The sequence below is a fragment of the Astatotilapia calliptera genome, chromosome 2 (genome assembly GCF_964374335.1).
Source record: "Astatotilapia calliptera chromosome 2, fAstCal68.1, whole genome shotgun sequence".
NCBI lineage: Eukaryota > Metazoa > Chordata > Actinopteri > Cichliformes > Cichlidae > Astatotilapia > Astatotilapia calliptera.
The window spans coordinates 21,601,813-21,629,661 of NC_137423.1; the positions used below are offsets into that span (position 1 = coordinate 21,601,813).

Consider the following 27,849-nt stretch of genomic DNA (forward strand, 5'->3'; position numbering starts at 1 on the left):
GTGCCATGATTTTCTTCACTTCAGAACACAGATGGTACTTTTAGATGGGCCGAGGTGCAGCCTGGACAAAGAGGGTGATTTGGTTTTGCTTTAGTGTCTAATTTCTGTGATTCTAATGGGAGAGATGTACTGATAGCATTTCACTGTGCTCAGCAGAAGCCACACTCTGAGAGTGGTTTGATTCCACCAGCCTAATCATTTATTTCATTTCATGAGCCACTCTCTAGAGATTTGCATAATAACAATGAAGGTCTGCCCTCCGTGTTATTATTCTTATCACTCATCTGTCGTCGTAGATGAGAATCCTTCAAATCCTGCAGTCAAGGGGAGGCAGCGATTCAGGGTGGGCATCTCGGGTTGTTTGATGTAAATAGAATACCTTTGCAACCGGAAAACAACTGACTGACTTGTTAAGTCCTGAATTTGGGTATATGTCTCAGGTTATTGGGTCAACCCAAAAATAATGCCACAAGTACGTCACAACATCAGTATCTCCATTCGTTGGATGGATTTCAACTACAGATTGTGCACTGATAGAAATGTGCGTTGTTTTGTTGGGTGTGAAGATTATTCATCATAATCTTTTCTCATATTCCTTTGAGCACGCTGCTCATGCAGCCTGTGTTTCATTCGTAATAAGGTCTCACTTAACCCAGTTTCTGGACTACCACAGGCCAAGATAATTAACATGTAGGCCCTTGGTAGTTAATAGGATAATACATTCTCATTTGTATTATACTTTCTAGCACCCGTGCGAGTCATTTGGGCGGATATTAATCTTCCCGGTGGAGAAGGACAGCATGATTCCAACTGTTTGGTGTGTCACAACACAGAAAATGAAAAAGCCTAAAAAATCCACCTCTAATCTGCTGGTGCTGTATGCACCCACAGGTCTCAGTGATGTGGAACAATGATTTCTAAATATTATTTATGGTAATACTCAATAACAGAAGTACCAATTACAGCAATATTTAGACCGTTATATAAGCCACAAACAAAAGCAATAATGCATAGAACAAGGCATATATTCTATACACTACCTTAACACGGCTTCCTGCTGCACCAAAGGACTCGTAATTTTCTACAACGCCCTCCCATTGTGTAAGAATTTAGCACTTTAATCAGTCAAGCTCATAATTAAGACTAACGGACCCGTATTGTGTTTATATTTGATCAAAATTTCAGTCGCACTGGATGAGATGAGTGAAACAGGCTTGTGAAACTGTGTGTATTGTGTAATAGTGAAGCCACCGTGAGTTTATCTAAATGGTAACAACGTACTGCGGTACTGTACATTACTGTACTCCAACTTGAAGTGTTTGTCATCCTGTCAGGTTGTTACAGTCAATATGCTGATAAAATATTTTTTGAACTAACGTTTCATTTACCAGTCCTTATGCAATGCACTGTTTTGGACAAACACGATTAAACATGTTAGAGAAATACTCACTGCATGTGGCAGCTTTATTTGAGGAACTGGCGATGAAAGCGTGTCGCGTGTGTGATGCAAAAAGGAGACAAAGACCATAAAAAGTGTAAGTCTTTGTACTGGTAGACTATTACAGGGTGCATCACATACTAATAACCTCACTGTCTTTTACCTCTGTCTGGTCTCCTCCAGCTCCCGAGGGAAACATCTGGCTCTCAGGTCTATGTTTTCTCCAGTTTCTTAGTGATTCACGGGGAATTACGATCAGTGAATGAATTAAAAGGAGAGAATAATTCAGTCAGGAAAAACTCTGTTATGTTTGTCAGGACTTGAAATAGAACCTAACCGATATTTAAGACTGATACTGATATTTGTTGATTATTTTTTCTTTCCAACACACAAAACATAAACAGGTTTCCATAACCCGCCCGACTCTCCTTGGAGCAGATAGTTGTTTTTTGTGGTGTTCCTAACTGACATGCTGACAACCAGGAAGTTGCCGTGCCCTCTGCTGGACACACTACTTAGCATCAACACTTGAAACATGGTTAGAGTGTATTTTTTCTTGTTATTCTTTGTTATTTTCATTTATTGGCTGTTATATATCAGAAAATACATAATACAGGCCAATAACATCGGTCCACAGATACATCAGTTGAGCTGTAGTGTGAAAACAGCCTTCTGCTGCACGTGGAAAAACATCATGAGCAGGTACAAATTAAAATTTGCCTCCCAGGCACCTAAAATCTGACAGGTTGCTTTTCCTCTCCTCGCCATGCTATGTATGTGGTCAATGGTAGCATCTCTAACTACATAAAATGTGATTAGGTTAAATGGCGATGTCCATCTTGGCAACTGTATCCAAGACTGCAGGGCAACATGAAGGCTTCCACAAACTGCTTTTATGTATTTTTAATGGATTAATTTTAAGTTTATGAGAATGCATCACTTTGTTGGACTATTGTTGGAAGGTGTAATGTACACACTAACCAGTGTATAAGTACCATGTTCTTTTTCTCTGTTAAATAACAAAACACTGACTGACTGACCATTCAGAGTGTTTTCTGAGCTAGACTACATTATAGATAAGCTAGCTGCATTTAGCTAAAAACATGCATGCTAGATAGAGGGATAAAGTGATAAGCTTTCATGTAATTGTAGGTTTTAACTAAGGCTGGAAATGCATCTTTTTGATTAGCATTAGCATGAAAAAAGCCACTAATTCTATGGCCTTTCTCTGCTTTGCTAAGTAGCTGTTAACTTCATTTACAGACAACTTCAGTTTCTTAAACGAGTCTGTTAATGGTGAAATACTATGAGGTTTAATTTATTGAGCTCCGGCAGCATTGTCAACAAGTATTTTTTCCTTATTGAAAAAAGTAACAGCTCATAGAAATGTGAGTGCGGATTACCTGATATTTCTCACAGGCTTGTATTTGATAAAAGTCCAACATCAAAGATGCCTAAACCTACATGAGTTGCCACATATCCAGTAATCCACACATCTGTTGCCTTTGTGTCAGGTGGAAGCAACACACAAAATCCCTTATGCATTAAGATAAAGAACAAAACTGAAAATAGATTTGAAAAATGTCACCATAAGATGCAGAGATAAAAAGACAAATCCTTCCATGTGTCCATGCTGGGACAGCAGCAGCTGGTGAGTTGCTTTGCAAGTTTCATGTCACAGCCCTTGATATGCAAAGCCGATGACTACTGTTGACAAGACACCAAGAGAAACTGCATAATGAGAACACTTACTAACTTTATTATCATTCTCCTGTCAGATAAATAATGGTAATTGTTAGATCTGAGGCATAAAAGAAACTGTAAATGTACTCTGAATGCAGAAACCCCCCAAAAACAAAACAAAAAAACATAAAACCTATCTATAATTACAGATAGTTGAACATGATCTAACAGTCCAGCAAAGAGCTGGCGCAGGATTTGAGAGATGCATCTGGCCCTCAGTTGATCCATTTCCTGTTTTCTGAAGCCCCATCAGAAATGGTCTGAGGTATGCCAAATTACACAAGAGCTGGAGTCAAAACAGCTCTTATTGGGTGTTGAATCCAAATTTGAAATTTTTGGCTCAAATTGCCAACAATATGTACAGAGGAGGCCAGGAGAGCGGTACAACAGTGAGTGTCTGCAGCCACCGGTAAGACATAGTTGAACTCAAACACGACAACAGGATCCGGTTACTCTGAAACCAGTACATGAAACGAGACTAAGAAATCCAGCAGCCTAACAAATCACGTGAAAATGAGCAGGAATACAAAAATTAAACCCCAGCAGAGACCCAAACTCAGAAACTCTTACCAGAAACTAAATAGTACAAAATCCCAGCATCATGATTAAATGGGCTTCAAACAAATGGTGTTGCCCAGTGTATATTGGATATGTAAATCTGAAACAAAGTCAACGTTTTAAGATGAAAATGTTTCAGTGTTCTGTCTCCAGCTTGATCTCTGTTGCCTTAAGTAGCAAAAAAACCTCTTGTTGACATGAAACAGCTTTTTTACAGCACAGCTAAGCAAGTCCTAAAGAAGCATTTTCATTTGTTTTAAGAAATGGCCACAAAGGAAGTCTGGGGAGAAACTTTGGTTTAGATTTTTCTCTTTAATTACTGATTTTGCAATTATGATGGGATGTAGATGGAATATTGGAGGTTTAACGGGTTCACCTGGATAATGTCTGGACTGTAGCAGCAAGCTGAGAGCCAATGCAGTACACCTCAGTACAGATGGAGTGGTACGGCAACAGAAACAGACATATACATGGGTCTCATGAAGGCATCTTTCTCTGTTTGTGGGGACTCCTGATGGGGCTGCCACCATTTCCTCCTAGATCCTTGGCTGCCACAATTAACCACAGTCTTTTTATCCAGACCTGTTCTTCCACCCACTCGCTGTCAGATGCTCCAGCAGTAGCGGTGTTCAGGCTCTCATCTTCTTTCCTTTCTTGTGCCTTCCTGCACTCTGACCCAGATCTCTTGGTGCATGGGGTATTTTATGTGTACAAGCCATCTGTTTTTAAGCTCATAGGATTCTAGTCTGTCTGCCTGGTTTTACTCAAGTGTCTTGAGTATAGCTTGGGTTGGGTTTATAAAGGTCCACCTCTGGGTGGGCTTGCTGACCTGCTGCTCATCAACAACCAGTCTCTGCCGGACTGCCTGCCTCTCCAGATTGTTAACCAGACTCCTCTGTGGCTGTCCTGTGGTTTTGCATATTCTTTCTGCTAAACTTATTGTTTCCCGGCTTTACAGCGCTTCAAGTGCCTTCTCAGTTCAACTTACCTGTTTCTGCTGAACTGGTCTTATCCTCCCTGGCAATCCTCCCACAGTTTTGGACGCTTATCACTGACCTGCCCAAAATATCATATCAACACGTACTGTCCACTTACCAGCACTCGTATCTTTTCAGCTAGTCACACCAAATATACTCCTTCATTTCTTTTAACTTCATACTATTTTAATACCTCAGTATAAATCTATCCACCTACAGGTCCCACATGTAAAAACGTTCCTTTTTGTGTCTGTTTCTCCACTGCACCGTGACGCTGGGATGTTCTTCGGCGTGTGACAGTAGAAAGCAGGTGCGAGAGCCCACGCTTTATCTCGTTGCTGTTTGTACACCAGCTCAGTGGTTAAATTTAGCCACGGTTAAAAAAAGACAATTACAGCAACTCTGGAGCTGAAGATGCAATATGACCAGCAAAACACAGAGGGCCGTTGAATTGCACTCAGTTTAGTTTCCCTGGTAACCTCAGGGAAATTAGCAGCAGTGTGAGCAGAAAACTTGTGCCACATAAATAACACTGTCAAGGTCATGAAGCTGGCCTTTTAATTTTTATAAGTTAAGCATGCCTGTGATTCAGATGCTGAATTATATAATAGAGAAGGGAAAAAATCAGACCCACTGATACAGCATGAACTCAAGCTGAACTTTTATTTGTCTCCATCTCTGGTTGTCTGGAGTGTGTTGCTGAGTTGTTTCTGCACCGCACATGTCAGTCAAACACCAAAGTGTGTTGAGGCCATTACATCCCTGCTCCTGCTCCTCTGTCCATTCATTCTGACTTTCCTTTCAGTCTTGTGGAGTCTGCAAGTGCAATTATTACTATTTTTGATTAATCATAACCATTCCTAAACCTGGTGATTTGTTCTCCTTTAGAGATCTTTTAATATGCCATTCCAACAGTAAAGATACTGACTTGTCACCCACACTTGTAACAAATAAAATCGCCAATGCCTACATCCCATTTCGGTGTATTATTGCAACGACCCTGTTGGAAGCCAAAAGGACTGAAATGCAGCAGATGAAACAACATCTGTGCATTTATTCTGCCTGTTACAGAATCGAAAAATATGCTAACCCCTAGAAGCAAACAAAAAGGTAACAATGTGACAAAGAGAAAGACTGTGGACACGGAGGGCAGAAAGTAGAACAAGACAAAGGTGGAGACAATAAAGGCCGAGCAGACAATCACAAAGAAAGGAACCCATACAGGCAAAAAAATAAGAGACAGAATAGGAAGTAAGACAAAGACAGAAAATCAAGGCACAGGAGACATAGAAGGAAGAATAAAGAACCAAATAAACAGGAAGTGGAAACAAGAAAGAACAAATACATACAGGGAAAGTCAAAGAATCACTGGGGACACTAAAGACTTTCACAACACATATTTGTGGAAGTCATGAGTGAATGAAGTAGATTTAAGTGGATTTAAAGAAAGTTGTTGATGGTCACCAAGATGGAAAATGCTGCAAAACTCAATCAAAACTCATCAATCCACAGACGGACAGATTATGCTTTACATCACTGCTAAGCTCCTCAGGAGTGGCCAATCGCCCAAAATAGGCCTAATGGCTCTGACTGTGGTCGGTGCTGTTGGGTTTAAGACACAAGTGTGTATATAATATAGTTTTAGTTTTTACCACCAGTTTAATGATGCATTAGTAAAGAAGCTCAGAGATTCATAGATCATACAAAGTAAAGTGTTAACACAGTTTGAAAAGATGAGACTTTGTGGTAAAAACAAAGAAAAACAAAGAAGAAAGCTCCATGATCTCCATGCTTCTTGTCCTCCTGTACCAGTGCTGATGTATCAGGAGCATACTGCAGTGAGTACTTGTGCCTCAGCTTTAGTAGAGTGTTGTGGTGACGTCACTGTCTGCGCACAACACGACCGATGTGGTGAGTATAGCGGCGAGTAAGTGAGTGGTGTGTATCTGAGTTGTAACAGATGAAACCAGAGTTAAAGGCTTGTCTCAGAGTGGCTGTTATTACTGTTCCTGAGCGCCAATCAGGACGATCCTGAGAAACAATGGTTACAAAGATGAAGCCAGTGCAGCTTGTAAAAGATCAGGTCAGAAATAGTTTTAGTTGATGAGGCCAAAGTAAAGTGTTTTGGTGTAGATGTCCAGTGTTCTGTTTGGCTAAAAACAAAAACCCTACTTCAGGTATAACAACCTTATCCCATCTGTGAAACATGGTGGTGGTAGAATCATGGTTTGGGTCTGAGCTGCTGATTCTCTACAATGACAACTTGCTATCATTAATGGAACCGTTATTTCTAATTGATATGAGGAATTTTGATATGAAAACATTTGGACATTTGTCCTTGATCTGAATCCCAAGAGACGGTGGGTATAAGGGCAACACCTCAAACCATACAAGCTCCTCTACCAAGGAATGGTTATAGGAGGATAAAGGTAAAGGTTTGGCCTTAAAGTGGTGGAATGGCCCGAAGAATGCAATTCATGCAAAAACATGAGTACTGAGGAAGTTACCTATAGCTGCAGTTATTGCTGCGCAGTGACATCACACCAGACATTCAAAGTAAAGGTTCAGATACTTTTGCCCTTAACAGGTAAAATGATAAAAGTTGGATGATGTTTAAGATCATTCTTCACCATTAATTTAAAAGGGTTCAAAAACTCCCAAGCACCTCTGTAATTATAGGATAATACCTGTTATTGGTGTTGCAGTATCGTGTGATTTAAAAAGCTTTAAAAAGGCTTTTATCCACACCCAATACATATCTTTGCATCTGTTTATTCCAATCACATCTGAAAACCCTCTAAGAGTCAGCTAATAAAAATAAATTTATGCTATTTGTGTAATTGTGGGGAGCACAAGGAAATCAGAGGAGGTCTGGAATAATTTCAGGCAGCTTGGCAGCTCCATGAACCCAAAACCGAAAAAGGCCTGTGAACCTTTTTTCAGCCAGTGAGCAATTTAAATGAAAGAGCTGTCATCTTGGAATGGGCGATCCGTTTTGTTTTAGTGCATCCATCATTTGCACATGAATGAATAACAAAGCCACAGTTATTAGTTCCACCTATATTTCCCACTCGGTTTGTTGTTTGCACCTCTCTTAGCATTTTATAAGCAGATACAATAACATTACACTATAAATATTACAGTTTTAGTTGACACGTTGAATCTAGGTCACCAGCAGCAAGCCGTGGATTGTAATTTAATTCGACTGAGCCTTAATTTACACACAATGAACGACAATGAACATGAGAGCTGTGTGTCAGCCGGTTTGGTATTTTCATGAGCAGCATGTGTGTGACAAAGGATTTCCAAGGGTGACCTATCACTTTAAGAGTGTCAGAGCTCCTCCATGGACTCCTCATCTTTTTTCTCTCACAACATCTTTCTTCTGCCATGTATGGCTTGTTGCCGAGGTAACAGGCCCAAGAATGGTTTAGCATTTCCAGCATTGCCTAGTGAATCGACTCGTGCTGACATGAAACTGACAACGGCACAGTCGACGACAGGCTCAGGTATTTTCTTCCCAAAATGTCACTGGAGTCAACAGCCACCTGCTGTGCTGTGGTTCGCTCTCATGTAGGAATCATATGAAAAGCTGCGCGGTCTGATATCACGTTCAGCTGCTGTGTGTGTGATCACAAACGCAAGCAAAACCGAGCTGCGTGCGATGCTCTGACAGGGTAAAGCGTAAAATTCGATCCAGGTGATGGAGACATGTTTGCAAGCTGCTCCAGTCACTTTCTCAGGTGTGAGTTCCTGGATGTCTCCAGCAGAGTGTGTGTGTGCGTGTGTGTGCGTGTGTGTGTGTGTGTGTGTGTGGGTTTATATCTATACATGTGACTCATATCTCCTCATATAGCTTTTACAATTTATTCGAATGCATTTTACTTTTGGTTGGCAGAGAGCTAATATCAAAGACTTAAAATTCTGAGGGGAGATGCATCTATAAGCATCTCATAGCTGCTCTGACCGGTGGGAGGGGGCCCTCTTGTTAAAATGTTAAGCAGCAGAAGCACTTTTTTGTCACCTGCGTGTGTGTGTGTTTTCTTATTGACCAGATCATCATTGAGCTATTTCCCCGCTGACTGAAACCACATGAGTCAATTCCTTTGCTTGTCTCAAACTGCATTTGCATTGCTCCCTTGGCATTTGTGCTGTTTTCATGTAATCAGCGTACTGGAAGCAAGTAGCTTCTAACACAAAGGGTTAATAGGCAAGTCTGTGGTGCCAGCGAAAGAACAGATTGGAGTTACTCACCCCTCCATTAATCATGCTAATGATGAAATACTTTGCATATCTAGTCTTTCTCCCATCACAGTATTACCAGCACAAAACTGGCTTTTAACATCATTATGTAACACCCTGACTGAGGCAAATTTCAATGTTCACACGCAAGTGCCAACAAAACCCCGTGCAACAGGTTAAATAATTGTTTTATTTAAACCTTTGCTGCTACTTTTTAACCTGCGATTATTACCTTCCTCCACGTGGGCTCGATCAATATGCATTGTCACACCGAGTCCAATTGGGACACGCTCAGGACCGGCAGTGGGCTGGGTGATGCAACATCTTGCAATAAACATTGTGCTGTAAGAGTATGTAACCCAGCGGCTAGCAGCGCAAGCAAAACCCAAGTTCAGAGGAAAAAAAAGGAACATACGCACAGGCATGCACGCAGATTTGATTAGAATAAAAGACAAGAATTTGTTTATTTTGTCCTCGACGCCCTCGATTGTCCTCGCTTCCCGTTTCCTTCCCTCTCACTTAAGTTGGACTTGACTAAGGGCCCAGGGGTCACCGTTACTGAGATGACCCACCTCATTGATCACATGGCAAGAATTAATTAAAGGGGAGATCAATGGGACATCCTTCTAGTTTGAAGTATAGCAGAGGGAGTCTGCTTGATAATGGTCAGACCCCTGAGGACTCAGTGTGTGTGTGTGTGTGCTGCTTCTTAAATGAGAGTATGTGCTGGGTTATCACTCACCAGCTCTTGTTAATGGCCCTTTTTTTCCAACCTGTCTAAGCATGTGTAACTAATACCTAGTTCACACAAATTGTTTACGCTGCAAAAACACAAACTCGGAGCTTCTGTGCCTCTTAAAATGCTTCTTATTAGGAATTTACAGACAATCTGAGTGCAAAGGATTCATAGCTGGATTAACCTTTTAGTTCATCACTTACACAGATAATACAGTAAAGCCTATAATTGCCTTCTCAGTTGTGACATTTCCCCTCTTGGTTACTTGGTTGCTTCTTCTGTTGGTCACGTTAAATTATCATATTTTCAGGTAGTTTTTTGTGTGATTTCTTTTTCTTCACAGGCTTCTTGCATTTAGAGGTAGTTATGCAAAAGAAAAAGAGTGTAGTGAGAAAATGCCTGCCGCTTTCGCTGCAGCATGTGTGGTACTGAAAGAACAGCTCCCAAAGGCTGATGGTTGTAAAGGATGTTGCAAAAGTGCGAGATTTAGTGGTGGTTTTTATCTTCATGTGCTTGGTTAGTGAGCGTCTCACTTCAAGTATGCTTGAGAAAAATTGAATGATTGATGAAAATTCTGGCAATTTTTTTAGGTCACAAAACACAAAACTCACTGACACACTCTTGTGTTGGCTTCATTTTTCCAATCCACAACTTGCCTCTTAAGCCAACATTGGTTGCCCCTCCTAAACAAAAAGTTTAAACAGCAGGTGGGTGGGGCATCTCACAGCCAGGGCTCACTAAGGATAACTGCTCTGAGTGACATAAAAGAGAGCTAGGAGTAGGGAAAAAATCTGAAAGTGGGTGTTTAAAGCAGCCTGAAGTCTGAGATTTTGGCTCTCAAGGATGTCACTGGCCAGGTTAAAATGAGCACCCACTGTATCAAGATACAATGATTGAGCTCCATAATAGGTAGAGTAAAGATATAGGCAGATATAGCTTTGATACCATATGCTATCACTCTCTATAATACAATACATCTGCCTGGCAGAATGTCATCTGTCTGACAATAAGAATTTATGTAATCATTTTTATTTATTTATTTATTACAACATCATTTCAACTGCTGTGATAAAATAATTACCCAGATAAAACATAAATAAAATAGGTCTTATCTTTCTACATATGTCTTAAAATAAGGGATTTTTTTCTTTTCCCAGTCCTTTTTATGTGCTTTGCTCCATTTCTCATCTTGTTTCCTCAACACCTGATGTGGGCCGATATCACCCAGCTGCTATATTACATCAAGCAGGTGTCCACCTGAGATGAGCTGCTCCATAATACCTGAGGCAGACGGTGTCTATCTTCAAAAGGTTGTAAGTACCATATCTGTAAAGGCAGGAGTCTACAGCTGATTGGGCCAAAGCTGCAAACCGTACAAAGGTGCCCCCAAGACTATCCAACACATAGTAGCAGGCTGTAAGTTTTGAGCTGGAACTGCGTGCACTGAGAGACACAACCAAGTAGGGATGGGTATCGTTTAGGTTTTATCCGATACCGGTGCCAAACTGGTTCTTTTGAAACGGTGCTTAAACGGTGCTCGAACCGGTGCTTAAAGAATGCAGAACACAGGCTTTGTCCAAAAACCTCTCATGTTCAGCTGTTTTTTTGTAAAAGGATAACAATGTTAGCCTTTTCTGCAGCTATGGGGCATATATGGCATCACTCTTGGCTGGAAGCAGTGCTTAAACAATGGAAAAAACACAAACTTTGTCCAAAAACCTCATGTTTAACTGTTTTCCACTTTTTCTTTGGTCATTTTAGCCTTTTTGGCCAGGGTGAAGGGAGTATCTGCCATCAAACAAGAAGACAGCCGCATGTAGCTATGATGATGTTTGCTAGTTCACCTTACATGCATTAATGTAATAACGTGGTTAGCCTACTCAACGTAAATTACACATGAACAACATTAAGCTACTCACGCAGAGAAGAACGGCTGCTGCTGCCATCATCATCTGTCATCATTTCTGCTACACTAGCAGGGCTAGGGGCCAGGACTCTATTCTTCGGGTTTTTGGGGGATGTTGCTAACTCCGGGTCCAATAACAGGCACCACACCCGCAGTAGATGTGCACGGTGTGAGGTCTCGCAGCAAGCTATCAAATACGGCACATTTCTCGGCTTTTAAAAAAAACGTTATGCGTTGCCACGTGTTTCATCGGATTCGAGGTGTTACCTCCTTTGCACAGTATCACAGTATCAGCTTAAAGCACTTGTTGCTGCTGAGTTTGTATATTTTGCTGTGAAGTACAACCAGACTTTTGACCACTTTGCCTTGGGCATTTTTAATCTGTAGCTCTGCTCTAAAAGAACGTACGTACCTGGATCCGCCTACTATCCTCGGAAACGTAAAATGATTGTCTAGAATCTAAAGTGTATCACAGCTCAGGAAAAAAAAAGCACCGAAATAAAGCACCGAAATGTGCGCTGCTTTTCGGTCTGGTTACTACCGTTTATGTCAGATCTACCGGTACCCATCCCTACAACCAAGTGACTGAGACAGTACACAGATACATCTGTGCCATATGTGGACTAGAAGTCCTCAAGTCCCGATGGGAGACACCATCAAAGGTGGCTGAGAACAACAGTGCAAAGGTCCCGTGGGACTTCAAGTTCCAGACAGACAAGCAGCTGCTGGCCATCCAACCAGACATAGTGGTAGCTGAAAAGGAGCAATTGTGCTAGATTCGACATTGCCTGTGGATGGTAACATCAGGAAGATGGAGCATGATAAAACAGAGAAGTACCAGAGTACCAGGGGCTGAAAGAACAACTGGAGCACATGTGGAAAGTCCAGATTGGTTCCAGGAGCACACACACACACACACACACACACACACACACACACACACACACACACACACACACACACACACACACAATAACACGTTCACCAAAAAAATGTACCTCAAATAAAATGATCAACTAGATAAAGATTTTTTAAAAGAAAAAATGCATTTTCAATAACAAGAATTCCACGAAGCTGTACTCGTAATCACCGCCGTGTATTTGACTGTGAGTGGAGACAGCATCCTCACATTCCAAGGTCTAGGCTGCAGGAAGGAGGCTCAGTGCATACAAAACCGCCTTTAGGACCCAGCGTGTCTCCTTCGCAGCCTTTGTAGTTTTCTGTAGAGATGAGGGAGACTGAGATGTGCTTCTTGCTTATCACGATTCACATCGAGGCTCTAACAGCTGAGGAGGATGCTGAACAAGGAGATTTGAAGCCCGGATCAGCTCTGACTGCTGCTGGTTTACATTTCACTTCATTTAATTAATTTATTTATTTATTTATTTGTTTATTAGAGACCTTTCCTCTCACTGACATTATTTTCTATTTAGCCATTATATTTTTTGGTATTAAATCCTGAGACACTGAAAGTATTTCAGGCGCATTCCTGCTGCTGGCTGGGACTATGATTTATCGGCGCTTGCAGCTTGGCTCTCATGACAGACTCGCTCTCACTGGGTCTCTTTCAGACGGAAGAGAGCGGTGAATTGTCTTTAACTTTCTTGAGCATCTTCGACGAATTCAGCTGCAGCGGGTACTTTTTGCACTTGAGGTGAGTTCCCTTGCATTCGCCCTCACGCACAAAACAAACGCTTATTTTCATACTGTCATTCAGGCTCGGAGAAGAACGCGTGGGAGAGAAGATGCATCCATCTAACCTTCTTCCACGTTTCATCTAATCACATTTTAGTGATTATTTCCGCTTTTTTAAAAAAAAAAAAAATCGATTGTATTATCAAAATGGCTCAAATCGGTGCTTCATATTTTTGGTAACAGTAATGTTCAGTGAGTGAAGGAGTGAGACGCGTCAGTGAATACTAATTACTGTCAGTTGCCCATCCACCCTCCCTGTGTTTATTATTTATTTATTTTTAATTGATTTACGGCGCTCTGAAGGGAATCCCCGGAAATCAGTGTCATAAAATCTGACTGTATGGAACACATACAGGCTGTAAATCCACTGGCATGTCAAGCCTGTTAATGCGAGGCTCCATTCATTGCAGCGGCTGTCCTGTGTGTAGGTGTGGAAGCAGCCATGTGGAGCAGAGAGAGCGCTCCTTTACTCCTCGTCTGCCTGCTGGCTCTCACAGCCCTCTGGAAAACCAGGTGAGTGTTTTGAATGAGAGACCCCTTGAAGTGAAGACATGCCAAGAATCACACACTTTGTCTCAGGGGGCCAGCTCTGCTTATCTCATGGGTTTTTGTTTGTTTGTTGGTGGTGGTGGTGGTGGTGGTGGCGGGGGGGGGGGGGGGGGGGGGGGGGGGGGGGGGTTGGTGTATAAGTAAAAGGCTCATCATTTCGATTGTATTTGAGTAATCCTCTGTTATTTCTTATGACTGGGCTAAACAATGCACAGTTTGTGTGGTTATTAATTTCCATTTACAAATTCCCATAGACATCAATGTTTTGAAATGCATAAATAAATAGATGGCTTTAAATCTCTCCTGTATGCTCTGCGCCCTGCTGCTGTGTGAGGACGCCTCACACTAGGCGCTCAGGTGTGAAGGTGTGTTTATGATATTTGCCCGAGTGACAGATCAGGTCAGTCAGGCGCTTACAAAGAGGCAGCCAGCGTCAGGAGCAGGAGGGGCGATTCAAATAAGGCCACGGATTTCCCCTCCAGGCTTCAGGATGCCACTGATACACTGATACTGAAAACTGGACTTCGTCATCTATCTCATCAGCGCCTTTATGTTTTCAAGACATTTTTCCACGTCCAGACTGCAGATAGTAGGACTAACAGGGTGAACAACAAATTGTTTGGATACATCAGTTGTTACATTTTAGCTAATTATTGTTATTGTGTTGTTTTGTGCCAAGAGAACTTGGAAATCTCTCATTGTGAAACACTCTTTAAAATCGTTTCATCTCTTTTTTTAAAATTTGGATTTTAACCAGCCAAAACCAATGTGACACAAGTAAATGTAAACATCTTTAGCACTCAGTGAGGTCAATATGGATGTTTGAGCGATTTAATCTGTGTCATTTTACTTTCATTTCTAGTTGCAAGGTCCTGATTTTATTTATGTGCTGTGATTTGATTGTCACACCATGGTTGCTCATTGGAAAGATTAAAACTGACTCATTTTTAATATGATTAGTAACATCTGGACTTTTCTTACTACAAGAAAAAAAAATCTGCGGAGCATATTAATCTGAGGCTGTTGTTGATGTTTATTTTCAGCACTGTCATTGTCAGTTTGATGTGCTGACAAAGGAAAAAATGTGCTAAAGTTGTGTAGACCCAATCTGCAAAAAATGACATAAGCAAGCATATATATTAAACTTTTAAATGTTTTAGATCTGTCAGAAATCTATCAAAACCAGGTGTCGCTAGCAACAGCTGCAGCATTATAGTGCTATAGTAGTGATAAAACATTACATCACTGGCTGTAATCTCAGGTCAAGTATAAGGAGAAAACTAGCCTAGGAAGTGTTTTCCCTGGAGATTTTAAACAACAGCACAACATGACATTTTAGTTTAAGAATAACTAAAGAAATGTAATCTTGGAAGTTGTCAGGAGCTGCACAATGTTGTCTTATAAAACCGAAAAACTCCTGTCCTCTGGAGTGCAACAGGTGTGCGCTCCAGTGAATCTCGATGGAGTCAATATTTTTACTTTTGCACATCGCTGTCATGTACTGGGCTTTACGGCTTTACGCCACTAGGACCTGCTTTGCGGCAGGGGGCTGTCTATATCCAGTTCTATGTCTTAGCTGTCACACACGTTGTTGTGCTGTTATAACCCATGCTGGATACACGTTCAATAAAGCAGCGCTACAAGAAGCTACCGAGTGGTCATTCTACAATCGCCAGCTGCTCGAATCCCCTCCTTCCTAGCCTGCTTCTACTTATTGGTGTGTTTTTGCCTCAAGTGGTGAAACATGTTTGTTGAAGCTTGTTGAAGAAGATCTTTTTATGTGATAAATTCATCTTCACTCATGTGAGGCTGACACTTTGCTCTTCCTCTCAGACATGCCCCTGCTTGTCTCGCTGTTTTGCACTCTAGGGAGACTATAAGGATGGCATTGCTTTAGTAATGATAGCATTACTATAGAGAAAAACTACTCACAGCAGGCTTAACTGTAACATGGTGTTATAACCAGTGTTGGGACTGACGCGTTATTAAGTAACGCGTTACAGTAACTACGTTATTATTGTGGTAACGAGCATGGTAACTAGTTATTATGCCAAAACCAGGAACGCGTTACTCGTTACTGGGATTTAGATAGGCTCGTTATTCGTTACTTCGTGTGGTGGCTATCGCGGAGCTTCCACAGATTCAATAACATTAGCAAGTGGTGGAAGCCAGCAGGTGGATGAGAGAAAGGGAGGCAAGAGGAGAGACCCGAAGCGGCCCCTGGTCCGAGAGTGTCAGGTGAACTGAACTTCAGGTAAGAAGTTATGACCTGCAGTCATTCTGGGTCAGATATGAACCAAGTTTAGTTGGAGTTTATTTTCGTTGTGCTGACTTTTTCGTACTGCGTGCTAGCTAGCATGACGGAGTTTCTATACAGCTGGGTGGTGCTATGTTACTGATGTTGAACTTTATTTTGTTCATAAGGTTAATTATTAGAGTTGCCAACCGTCCCGTAAAAAACAGAATCGTCTCGTATTCAGAGAAAATATTACGCGTTTCGTATTGAGGTGAAAAGGAACAGTTTGTCCCGGACTTCAGCTACAATGAAAAAGACACAAAGCTGGAGTTATTCTGTCTTTACGCTGCACAGCTGCCTCTTCTTCTCTCCTGTTTCTGCTTCAATCGTAAAACTGATCAATGATCAGCTGATCGGCTTTTCTCTCTTGTTTATTTATCGCCCACTTTGCGCCAGAAAGAGGAAACCAGCGGATGTCGCGCTAAACAACTGCAGCACGTTTAAGCTTGATCAGCTGTTGTTAGAATTTATTTAATATTAATTTCTAGTATCAGCTGATGTTTGCTGGAGCCACAGCTGTAAATCTGCTGGTCATGATATCGGTTTGGTTATGTGGTGAGAGGGAAACATGAAGATGAAACCAGGAGATGTCCTTACTGAATCACCAGAGCTGTGATGGAGAAACAGGTTTACCTTTAAGGTGACATGAATGAGTTGAAGGGAAGTTATGAACTGTTTCTGAGAGACAAATAACACCAGGATCCTTTTCTAAGTAGCTGACAGCTGGTAACTGTGCAGGGGCGGGTCTAGCAAAGTGTTGCCAGGGGTCCATGTAGGGCATTAAAAGGGAGAGGGGGGCACAAGGAAATACTTTCTTATTCTCATTTAAAATGTCTCACTTTTAAAAAAATAATTATCTGAGTCTTACAACAAACAATTGATAGATTGATACATATATACCATCAGATCAGTGTACATCACTGTCACAACAGTGTTTATTTTCATTCAAAGGCTTTATGGTTTTTCCTATAATTGTGGGCCGGTCTCTAGTCAAAATGCCCGGGACGATTTTTTTGTCCCAGTCCAGCTCTGTATGCAGCTCATCTGCAGTCTGTTGTTACCTACATCTTCCTATTCAGAAGGCAGAATTTCCGAGTTCTGAGTACAATCGAAAGCACCACGACTGCAGTTTTTGTGTTGGATGTAAAAAGCGAGGATAGAATGGCTAGGATAGAATCAGGCGTGGGATTTCTCTCATGGAAGTGTGCACATTATTTTTTCCTTTCTACAGGGAGTGCAGAATTATTAGGCAAATGAGTATTTTGTCCACATCATCCTCTTCATGCATGTTGTCTTACTCCAAGCTGTATAGGCTCGAAAGCCTACTACCAATTAAGCATATTAGGTGATGTGCATCTCTGTAATGAGAAGGGGTGTGGTCTAATGACATCAACACCCTATATCAGGTGTGCATAATTATTAGGCAACGTCCTTTCCTTTGGCAAAATGGGTCAAAAGAAGGACTTGACAGGCTCAGAAAAGTCAAAAATAGTGAGATATCTTGCAGAGGGATGCAGCAGTCTCAAAATTGCAAAGCTTCTGAAGCGTGATCATCGAACAATCAAGCGTTTCATTCAAAATAGTCAACAGGGTCGCAAGAAGCGTGTGGAAAAACCAAGGCGCAAAATAACTGCCCATGAACTGAGAAAAGTCAAGCGTGCAGCTGCCAAGATGCCACTTGCCACCAGTTTGGCCATATTTCAGAGCTGCAACATCACTGGAGTGCCCAAGAGCACAAGGTGTGCAATACTCAGAGACATGGCCAAGGTAAGAAAGGCTGAAAGACGACCACCACTGAACAAGACACACAAGCTGAAACGTCAAGACTGGGCCAAGAAATATCTCAAGACAGATTTTTCTAAGGTTTTATGGACTGATGAAATGAGAGTGAGTCTTGATGGGCCAGATGGATGGGCCCGTGGCTGGATTGGTAAAGGGCAGAGAGCTCCAGTCCGACTCAGACGCCAGCAAGGTGGAGGTGGAGTACTGGTTTGGGCTGGTATCATCAAAGATGAGCTTGTGGGGCCTTTTCGGGTTGAGGATGGAGTCAAGCTCAACTCCCAGTCCTACTGCCAGTTTCTGGAAGACACCTTCTTCAAGCAGTGGTACAGGAAGAAGTCTGCATCCTTCAAGAAAAACATGATTTTCATGCAGGACAATGCTCCATCACACGCGTCCAAGTACTCCACAGCGTGGCTGGCAAGAAAGGGTATAAAAGAAGAAAAACTAATGACATGGCCTCCTTGTTCACCTGATCTGAACCCCATTGAGAACCTGTGGTCCATCATCAAATGTGAGATTTACAAGGAGGGAAAACAGTACACCTCTCTGAACAGTGTCTGGGAGGCTGTGGTTGCTGCTGCACGCAATGTTGATGGTGAACAGATCAAAACACTGACAGAATCCATGGATGGCAGGCTTTTGAGTGTCCTTGCAAAGAAAGGTGGCTATATTGGTCGCTGATTTGTTTTTGTTTTGTTTTTGAATGTCAGAAATGTATATTTGTGAATGTGGAGATGTTATATTGGTGTCACTGGTAAAAATAAATAATTGAAATAGGTATATATTTGATTTTTGTTAAGTTGCCTAATAATTCTGCACAGTAATAGTCACCTGCACACACAGATATCCCCCTAAAATAGCTAAAACTAAAAACAAACTAAAAACTACTTCCAAAAACATTCAGCTTTGATATTAATGAGTTTTTTGGGTTCATTGAGAACATGGTTGTTGTTCAATAATAAAATTATTCCTCAAAAATTGCCTAATAATTCTGCACTCCCTGTATTGGTAGGTGGCACAGTGCACTTGTGGCAAGTAAGCAAGCTAGAAGACTGGCACTCTTGCTGGGTATCCAGTTACGGAAGCAACACATTAACAAGAGAATTCTGAGTTAAACCAAAGTTACTTTCCCTAGTAACTAGTTACTCTGAAAGTAACGAGTAACTTGAAGTAACTGAGTTACTTTTGATAGAAGTAACTAGTAATGTAACTAAGTTACTAATTTAAAGTAACTTACCCAACACTGCTAACCCCACATAGTGTACAATACTAATGACATTAAAGGTGCTTTTCAGTATTCAGATTTGGAATATATTGGTTTCTAGAAAGAGAGCAACAAATAAAGCCATACACAATAATCCATAAACATATATAAGTAGAGCTTTGTTGCATTCATTGCATTTAACTGGACTCTTGCAGCAAATTAATCTACCTGCATTTGTGATATTATTTAGCAAATTTTATTAGGATTGTTCTGATTTGCCATTGAACTGCTTTTTTTGCACGCAGACTTGGCAGCCTTGTATATATCGTAAAGCAGGTTTATGTTGATGAAAGCCTTAAAGACAAACATCTCCCACTATATTCAATGCTAAGCATGTCTGCTGTCACCAACAAGCAAAGAAAATGTAAACATACTAAACTGCTGTTCTTGAATTAGCTGAGTCGGCTGTTTGTTTGTTTTTTTAACATTTATTTTTCTCAGTGTAACTATTGCTACCAGTAATGGTAGCCATTTTGCTGCTGTTTTATTATCTACCTCATTTCATTAAGTGGGAGATGCTGCTGCATTGTAGAAATGTACTGTTAGCCGTTGTCCTCAGGTTACATATCAAATATATATCGATATACATCAATATAAACATGTATCAAATATCAAACACTGCACTGTAAGCCCCAGTAGTGATTGTGTATCTATAGGTACGCTAGCAGGATGTTGTTAGCACAACATCTACAATCATCTGTGTTTATGGCTAAATTTGATACTTTGTTTAAGCTAAAATAGCTAGCTAATCAAACTGCTAGCAGGATAATGTTAGCACGTCTACAATCATCTGTGTTTATGGCTAAATTTGATACTTTTACTTAGTTAAGCTAAACTAGCAAGCTAATCAGACTGCTAGCAAGATAATGTTAGCACGAGTACAATCATCTATGTTTATTGCTCACTTTAATAATTTTTTTAAACTAATGGGTCAGTTAGTTGGTGTAGGTTTCCTCTACAGGCTAATTTAAATTTTTTATAATTTTTATGACTCCCCACCCAACAAAGCAAAAAAGAAAATCAGCATTTTGGTATACTCATATGATTGTGTTTCTTATGGCTTTAATACACAACCTAGAACATACTTGAGAATAACAAATCAAATATTTATATGCTATTTTGGCCTGTAACATAAATATGAAGGCTACATTAATCTAATGCTTTCAGTGAAGCTAATTAAAGGATTGTGGTTCAAACAGGAAAAAGAGCTAAAGATGGGGGAAAAAAATGATTAATATTGTTTATACTTTCCCAGCGACTGCTTAAAGTAAAATATGCCCATAACCTGAGGCGGTTATACCAGAGCTGTTGACAGTGGTGATTAAGTAGAGCTTTAATGTGGGACATTAACTGAATTTATTTACCATGAATCTCTGCTGTGATTTGCATAGTCAGTTGTGTTTTGACTCCCAGATCAGATGGCTGGAACTGGGTCATCCATGTGCATGAGAAACATGGTTACGTGTATATCTGTGTTGGTATGCAGTCTCTGCCAGCTACAATAAGCACTCCTGTGCTTTTCATAAATCAAGCTGCTGAGAAGAACTGAATCTAAAATGTAATCAGAGTACTGCTGAAGTGTCCCCTTGTTGTTTTCATGTCTCTGCTTACTAGATCGGTGAATGCAGATGCCACATCTGATTCCTTTAAAAACAACATCACTCTGTTCACACGCATCCTGGACAGCCTGCTGGATGGGTATGACAACCGTCTACGGCCTGGTCTTGGGGGTAAGCAGAAGAAGTGCAGACATACAGTTTATAGAATCTAAATGAACAAACGCTGTTACGAAACAGCACGTGTGTCTTTTTTGTTAACGGCTGACGGCTCATTTGAAGTGAGAACACTTCATTTAACATCAGCTTTTCTAGTACTGATAACCTTTGGCAGCAATCCCCTCGAGAATAAACTGACAAACACACTCTGTGCACAAAACATTTAGATTATATAATGCTTCCCTCCACTTCCTGGAAAGTAACAGCAGCCAAAGTGGCCACATTTAACCCTGCAGAGAGTTTTACTCTTGCTTGACTTTTTAGGGAAAAACCAAAGTGAGAATATTTGTGTAAAACATAAGGAAAGACACTGTATGTGTGGATAATGACACTGTGTAGCTGGTTTGTGCTGTCTTAGTGTTTTGTAGCTGCACTGCACAGTAGGAAGGTGGCTTGGAATTACATGGTATGGTTACATGTATAAATGGTTGATGTCCTCAGATGAGTAAATTAAAAAGTGTTAAAAATAAAATATTTAGATCAGAATATAAACACTTTTGGTGTATGCTCTGATGCTGGGGCCATTAAAAAGAGCTTCCTGAGAGCTCCCTTAAATGTTTGATAAATTTAAATTTTTAAAAGCATAACAGGCTTTTGGTATTTTTTACTTCACACTTTCTGCAGAAGGCAGCGTTTGGATTTTGTTGTTTGAAGAACCACATCGCCTCACGCACGCAGCAGCGCTCCACTCGTCATTCTCACATCTCCCGTTATCCTTCATGTTTGGGCATTTCCAGCTGGCCCCTCAGCCCAAAGCTGAGCTCCTCCCTCAGGATTTGGTGCCATTTGAAATTCAAATTCCTGGGGCCATCAGCCCAGCCCAGGAGCTACCATATGTGGAACAGACCTCCTTTAGCTTGGCAGCACTCAGCCTATTCAAATGGCCCTACAGTAACAGTCCTGCCAGCTTATTTACTGTGCAGAAAAAGCCCCAATGTATGAAGAAAGCTCAGGTATCTAGAAAATGCAGAAATATAGAATGTATCTTTGTGTTTTTGATATTTCACAAACGCTTGATACACCAAAACAGACTGATAGGATCGCGCCAGTAAAAACCTGATGCTTTTGGACCAACAGCTAGCAGTGAATAAGTGTCTGTGTAACACACAGACTCAGCGATCTGACGTAAAACACTTAAATAAAACATTAGAGCATAAATCAGAAACTTTTGAAGTGTGTTCCTCTACAGGAGCACAGCCTCGTAACGCTCACAGTGTAGTAGCACACTGTACCCATTAATGTACGGAGGAAACAAACAGCTACAGAAACGACATCCGATGTTTTCCACACGGCAGAAACATTAGATCTGTATGTCTCATCTGTGTGTGTGCGTTGGGGGAACACATCGTGTTAACGCTTCACTGGACTTTGGCTTATGACATATTTATAACAACTGAAAAAGAGCCTCCTCACAGCTGCACGAGCATGCTCACTCATACATACAGTAAACTCAGGGTCAAAGGGTGAGTGTTTTTGACAGTTCTCATGGTCTAAGCATAAGCATTCACAAAGAAAGAGAGAAAAAGGGAAAAGCAGCTTGAATGCCAGTGTCATCAAACATTCAGTCATTTATGTAGAGGCTAATTACACATGCAGAGTATAGTATAAAATCTATTTTCTCCCTGTAGCAGTTTAAATGTTTCACTATCCTCCATCATTAAAGATGCTTAGAATAGTTACAACTGTGGACATAACACGGACACAATGCAAATCAATGAATAACTACAGCCTGATAAACCAGGGAGGTATAGGTATGGTATTTTACAGTTTGTAGCAATGATTATATGATAAAGATTGGGAAGATGAACCCACGTTTCCCTTTGTGGGGTTTCAGGGGAGAAGAAAAAAGCAGCTACAATTTCTTTAACCATGAGTGAATAGCTGTGTGGGTTTAGGCTGCGAATGTCTCCAGAATTTACTTAGAACAAATTTACTTAAAGCAGGCTTTCACGTGCATAACTGTGTATTTTCTCTGATATAGATAATGTAACTAGACTGTGGACTAAATTGTTTTAATCTGACATTTATTTTTCATACTTGTCATCTGTTTCAAGTGCTCTTTTGAAAATGCAGCATTTTTTTCCAGACACTTTCACTGAAGTTGAGCCAGGCTGCAGAAAGTGAACAGAGAACACACAGTTGCTCCTCATCATCATTAGTGTGACTGTGAGGAAGCTCACTTCTGTTCGTATTCACACTTCTGCCACTAATTTGCTTTTCACCCCCTCCAGAAATTTGTCACCTATCCATGACTTCATGCTCAGCGCTATACCTATCAGAGACAGTTACATGTCAAAAGGTTTTTATTGTCTAAAATCGAACATTTCTCATTTACTGGGAAGTAACCATAGGCAACAACAAAAAGTCCTTTTGATGTTTGGGACCAGTGTTTTTTACTGGAGATGACCAGAATTCCAGCGCTGTCAATCCTGACTGGTGATTAACCGCTTAGCCCCACACATGTTTGATTATAAACCAGTCCATTTCATGTGTGTGTAACATCAACATGTTGTAAATTGGAAGCTCTTTCACTATTAAATCTCAAAGGATCAACAAGAAAATGTTTGCAACGATAAACCTAATCATGGAAACTTTAAACAAGCTAAAAGTAGCTAAAGCTAAAGTTATCCAGAGCTCAGAGCCATCCACGGGCGAAGCGGCCTTGGTATGAGCAATCAAAGCAGCTAAAAGGGCAAAAAAAGTTAATGCCCTGTTATCAGGTGTTATCCTTTTATCCTTATTTGCAAAAGATGTAAGTACCTGGGATTTTCTGGTAATGTAAAATATTTTTGGATAAGGGTGAGGTATAGGTGCAGGAGCCAAGTTTTGGTTGTTATCTTATGCGTGCCGCTAGGGGTCAACTTTTGTGTTTTTCGGTAAGGTGTGTTTGTGTGAATGTATGTAAGGTAGACACGTAATTAGCGGCAGGTGTGTTGTTGTTCAGTTTGTGACTGTTGTGCTGTTATGATATGGTGATGGATAAAGAAAGCTGTTGACACAAATGCAACTGATGGAAGAGCAATCAAGATTAAATACGAATAAGATAGTGGTGGTGGTCAGAGGGCCCGGTGGCGCCAGTGTCCGGCAGCCTCGCCTCTGTCAGTGCGCCCCGGGGTGGCTGTGGCTACAATGTAGCTTGCCAGCACCAGTGTGTGAATGTGTGTGTGAATGGGTGGATGACTGGATGTGTAAAGCGCTTTGGGGTCCTTAGGGACTAGTAAAGCGCTATACAAATACAGGCCATTTACCATTTTTTCAAGATAAGTAGCTGGAGTTATTGGACTGTAACAAGTTTAACAAGTTCATTCATATCAGTGGCATCGCGTCAACTTGAATTGGGAATTGGATATTGTGAATTCACAAACTTACTAAAATGAAATTAATATACAGGAAATGTTCTAGGTTTTATTCCTTCTTTAAAATTTGACGTTATGACCTGAGATGTTTTGAGTTTGTCATACCTATTCTGAAGAATACTGCTACACAGTAAAGAAAGACTAAAACTAATAAAAACTCAACTGAAACCAAACATTTCCAAACAACAAAGACGAGTAAACCTCTTCTGGAAACAAACTGAAACTGATCCAATCTGAATTAAATAAAAAATATCAAGCTATAAAAATTAATATAATCACGTCTTGCGTCTTCTAATTGGACTCTCATTTTTAAATGATGCCAATGCCATGGTTTCTACTGCTTTGTGCTAAAATGTCAAAAAAAAAAAATTATAACTGCACAGACCAAATAGTTCACCAGTATTATTCACTGCAGCTGCAACAGGCGTCGACGTGTGAAGAGGGTTAACTGACCTTCCTTCCTCACCTGTGTGACGGAGTAATCTGGATGAGTTTTTACACAATGCTAATTTATGAGCTGCTCCTAAAAAAATGTAGTGCTTTGTTCATTCAAGTCAAATCTGTTCCCTCTAACAGTCTGTCATTTTGCTGCTTCTCTTCATCTCCATTGAAACTGGCAAGAGTTAAGTTGACATTTGGATGGTCTCACAGTGGAATGCACAGAGTCTCTAACACAGGCAGGTTGTGTCTTACTGATTAAACATGGTTCAGCAGGCCCATCTGTACCAAATGATTCAGATTATATGAAAAGCACGTGTTTGTGACTGCTGCTGAATAAATGAACTTTAGGTATTGTCCTTGCTCCCTTAAATAAAATATTCTAATGTCCTCGGGCATTAAATGCACTCTTGATATTTTTAAATAGTAAGCACGTATTTCCCCTGAAGGCAGTGCTTTTCTAGGTTTGCTACTATAATGAATAAATAAAAAAGCTAGTTTTGCTTTTGAAGTTGTCCCACTGGTACAATGCAAATGGAGTGCAGCTACCATTTGGTGATGGATTTGGTTTTTACAGACCTGTGTTTGTTTATTCTTGAGGGGCTTTTGATACTGGTTTGTGATTTCTTTTTGTGTGTATGTGAGAATGAGTGTGTGTAGTCGTATAGCAAAAATCCTTTACTTTACTTGATTAAATAGTTTTCTGAATCAGACATGATAAATGACATTGGGCCTGCATTTGCATATAAAATGTTCTTAAAATGAAGAGCCAGCTCCATGAAACCAACAAGACAAGAGGGTGTTTTTTCTCATTTTCAAGCACCCTCTGCAAAGTACGCTCAATACAAAAACACAATTACAATGAATAATAATAAAACCCTCAAAAAACAAATCCTGATCATTAATGTTAAAGCTGTAGCCTCCCGAAATCTTGAAAAGAGAACAAAGGCTGTCTCCTTTCTGTTGTAAGCTCCATCAAAGTCCATCTAGAAGTCTTGCTTCTCAGCAGTCATCTTGAAACTCCGCCCCTTATTTGTTCAGTTATTTTGAAGTCCGATATACATGATCTTTCATTTTAGTGGTCAATTGGAATTACAGTAAACTACAGCAAAGTTCTTGCACCACAATGTTTGCTGTTGTAAAGTTATCTCTTTTGAGTCCTCTGGTATCTTTTTAAATGTCTTTGATCCTTTGCACCACACAGAACATGTATGGGCTTTATAACTGTTATAAATACAGTGCTGACTTGCAACAAGAATAATTCTCTAGGCTTGATTTTCAGTTCATTTCTTGTGTAATTTGACATACCCCAGCCTCTTCTTTCTGTTTTCTTTTCTTAAGAATGAATGGCTTCTTTACAGCCACCTTTCATTTCTAAGATTAGATTTCCAGTGCGGCTTCAGTAAACAGCAGATGGATCAGCCGAAGGGACAGATCCATCTCTCAGGTCCTGTGTCTGGTCTTTGCTGGGGTTTTTCCCCTGATTTCTTAATGACATGACTTTCAGAAACTGTTCATCAGCTGTGGAAAGGGTTTTAGATCTGCCACTTCTTCTTTTGTCCAGTTTCCTCAAATTGTTTGATAAACACAGTGCACCCCATACCAGGACATGCCACGTTTTCAGCTAACAGCTCGTTTGGAATCACCTTGGTGGAACAAAAAAATATTGTATTGTCAGTCTGTGTTTTCTTTGGCATTTTACATAGATTCAGCCAAAAAATGGGAAAAAATGTGTTAGTGACAGGTTGGTAGTGCCTAAAGACATAAAATAAATTGTATTTTTAGTAGTGCTGTCAGTGTTAACCTCGTTAAAATGACGTTAACACCATAACTACACCAACGCGGCAAATCTCCATTAGTAAGTTAACGCAGATCGCCCCGTGCGAGGGCTGCATGGCGCTAACGCGTTAACAAGCTAACCGCGCAGGAACTCACTAACGGAGATTTGACGCGTCAATTCGGTTATGGTGTTAACGTCATTTTAACGAGATTAACGCTAACAGCATTCATTTTTAGGGAAATTGGTTCTTTGCTAAGTTTTCTGTTATGTGCAGACACAACACAGGTTCATCGCTTAGGTTTTTATGAATGAGTGACTGATAGGTCAATGTGAAGTGGCTTAACAAACAAAAACTGTCACCTGACAATAGTCAGCTGCAAGGACTGGACTGGAAATGAATAGAAATAGCAGCCAGTGTCAATGTCATTGGCTCAAGACTAATAAAAAAAAGTCTCTTCAGAACCAAAATATGGAGAAAAAAGGGATGGCACAAGAACTCTGCACAGTACTGTGTGCCAAAAGCATCAGCTTTAATAGTAAATATCACAACTCGACAAGACTCTGTAAAAAAGAAAGAAAGAATGGATTTACAACAAAGTACAAAGAATAACTACAAAATACTAAACAGTGAAGAAATGCAATGAGACTTCAAGGAAATTCATGGCAAACACTAACCTCCATTAAAGGAAAAACAGCCAGGAACAAAGAAAATGACAACATTATTTTTCCATCATATAAATAGCTAATGAAACCAGCCCTCAGCCCTGATACTATACAGAAATTATTAATAAACATGATAACTGATAGCTTCTTTAAACAGTCAAAAGATTAAGTAAATCACAATGTCAGGTGGCGAAATCATCCCTCATGAATTTTCCCAGTCTTTCTGTTCATCTTGTGTCATGGTGGCTCCTGTTAGTAATTCTTGATTGTACAATACTTTTAATATTACGTAGCAAGCTCAGTAAATGGTATAGAGATGAAACATTCACCCATTACAACACATGGCCAGCACACTTGGATTAAACAGGATATATAGTGTCACAGCCATTGAGAGACTCGGTATATTACAGTGCATTAAGCCCTTATGCTAAAATGCACCATTCTTTGTCACAAGAGAAAGTAATACAGGATATTTTTACTGAGGCACAAATGTATTTACAATTATAAATCAAACAAATGAAGGTCTCTGTGGTAGAGTAAAAAAAGTAGATGAATCTCAGTCTGCCTTATTTACATTCCATAGCCTGGTTTACATGAATAAATGCACCCAGTGGCATGTCTAGCTAAATAGATTGAACCTATTACTCCTCA

At 40.4% G+C, this 27,849-nt stretch overlaps 1 protein-coding gene across 2 annotated transcripts in view; it reads left to right on the forward strand.

Moving 5' to 3' along the window:
• Positions 1-12,826: 12,826 nt before the first annotated feature.
• Positions 12,827-27,849, forward strand: part of gabra2b (gamma-aminobutyric acid type A receptor subunit alpha2b) — a 48,304-nt gene continuing 33,281 nt past the window's right edge. The window contains exons 1-3 of one of the 2 annotated variants that reach the window (XM_026186887.2): positions 12,827-13,254; positions 13,724-13,808; positions 20,801-20,916. In XM_026186887.2, the coding sequence (XP_026042672.1) occupies positions 13,738-13,808; positions 20,801-20,916 (187 nt within the window). In that variant the 5' untranslated portion in view covers positions 12,827-13,254; positions 13,724-13,737. Of the gene's footprint in view, positions 13,255-13,705; positions 13,809-20,800; positions 20,917-27,849 lie in introns of both variants that reach the window. The other variant, XM_026186878.2, reaches the window with a different exon arrangement.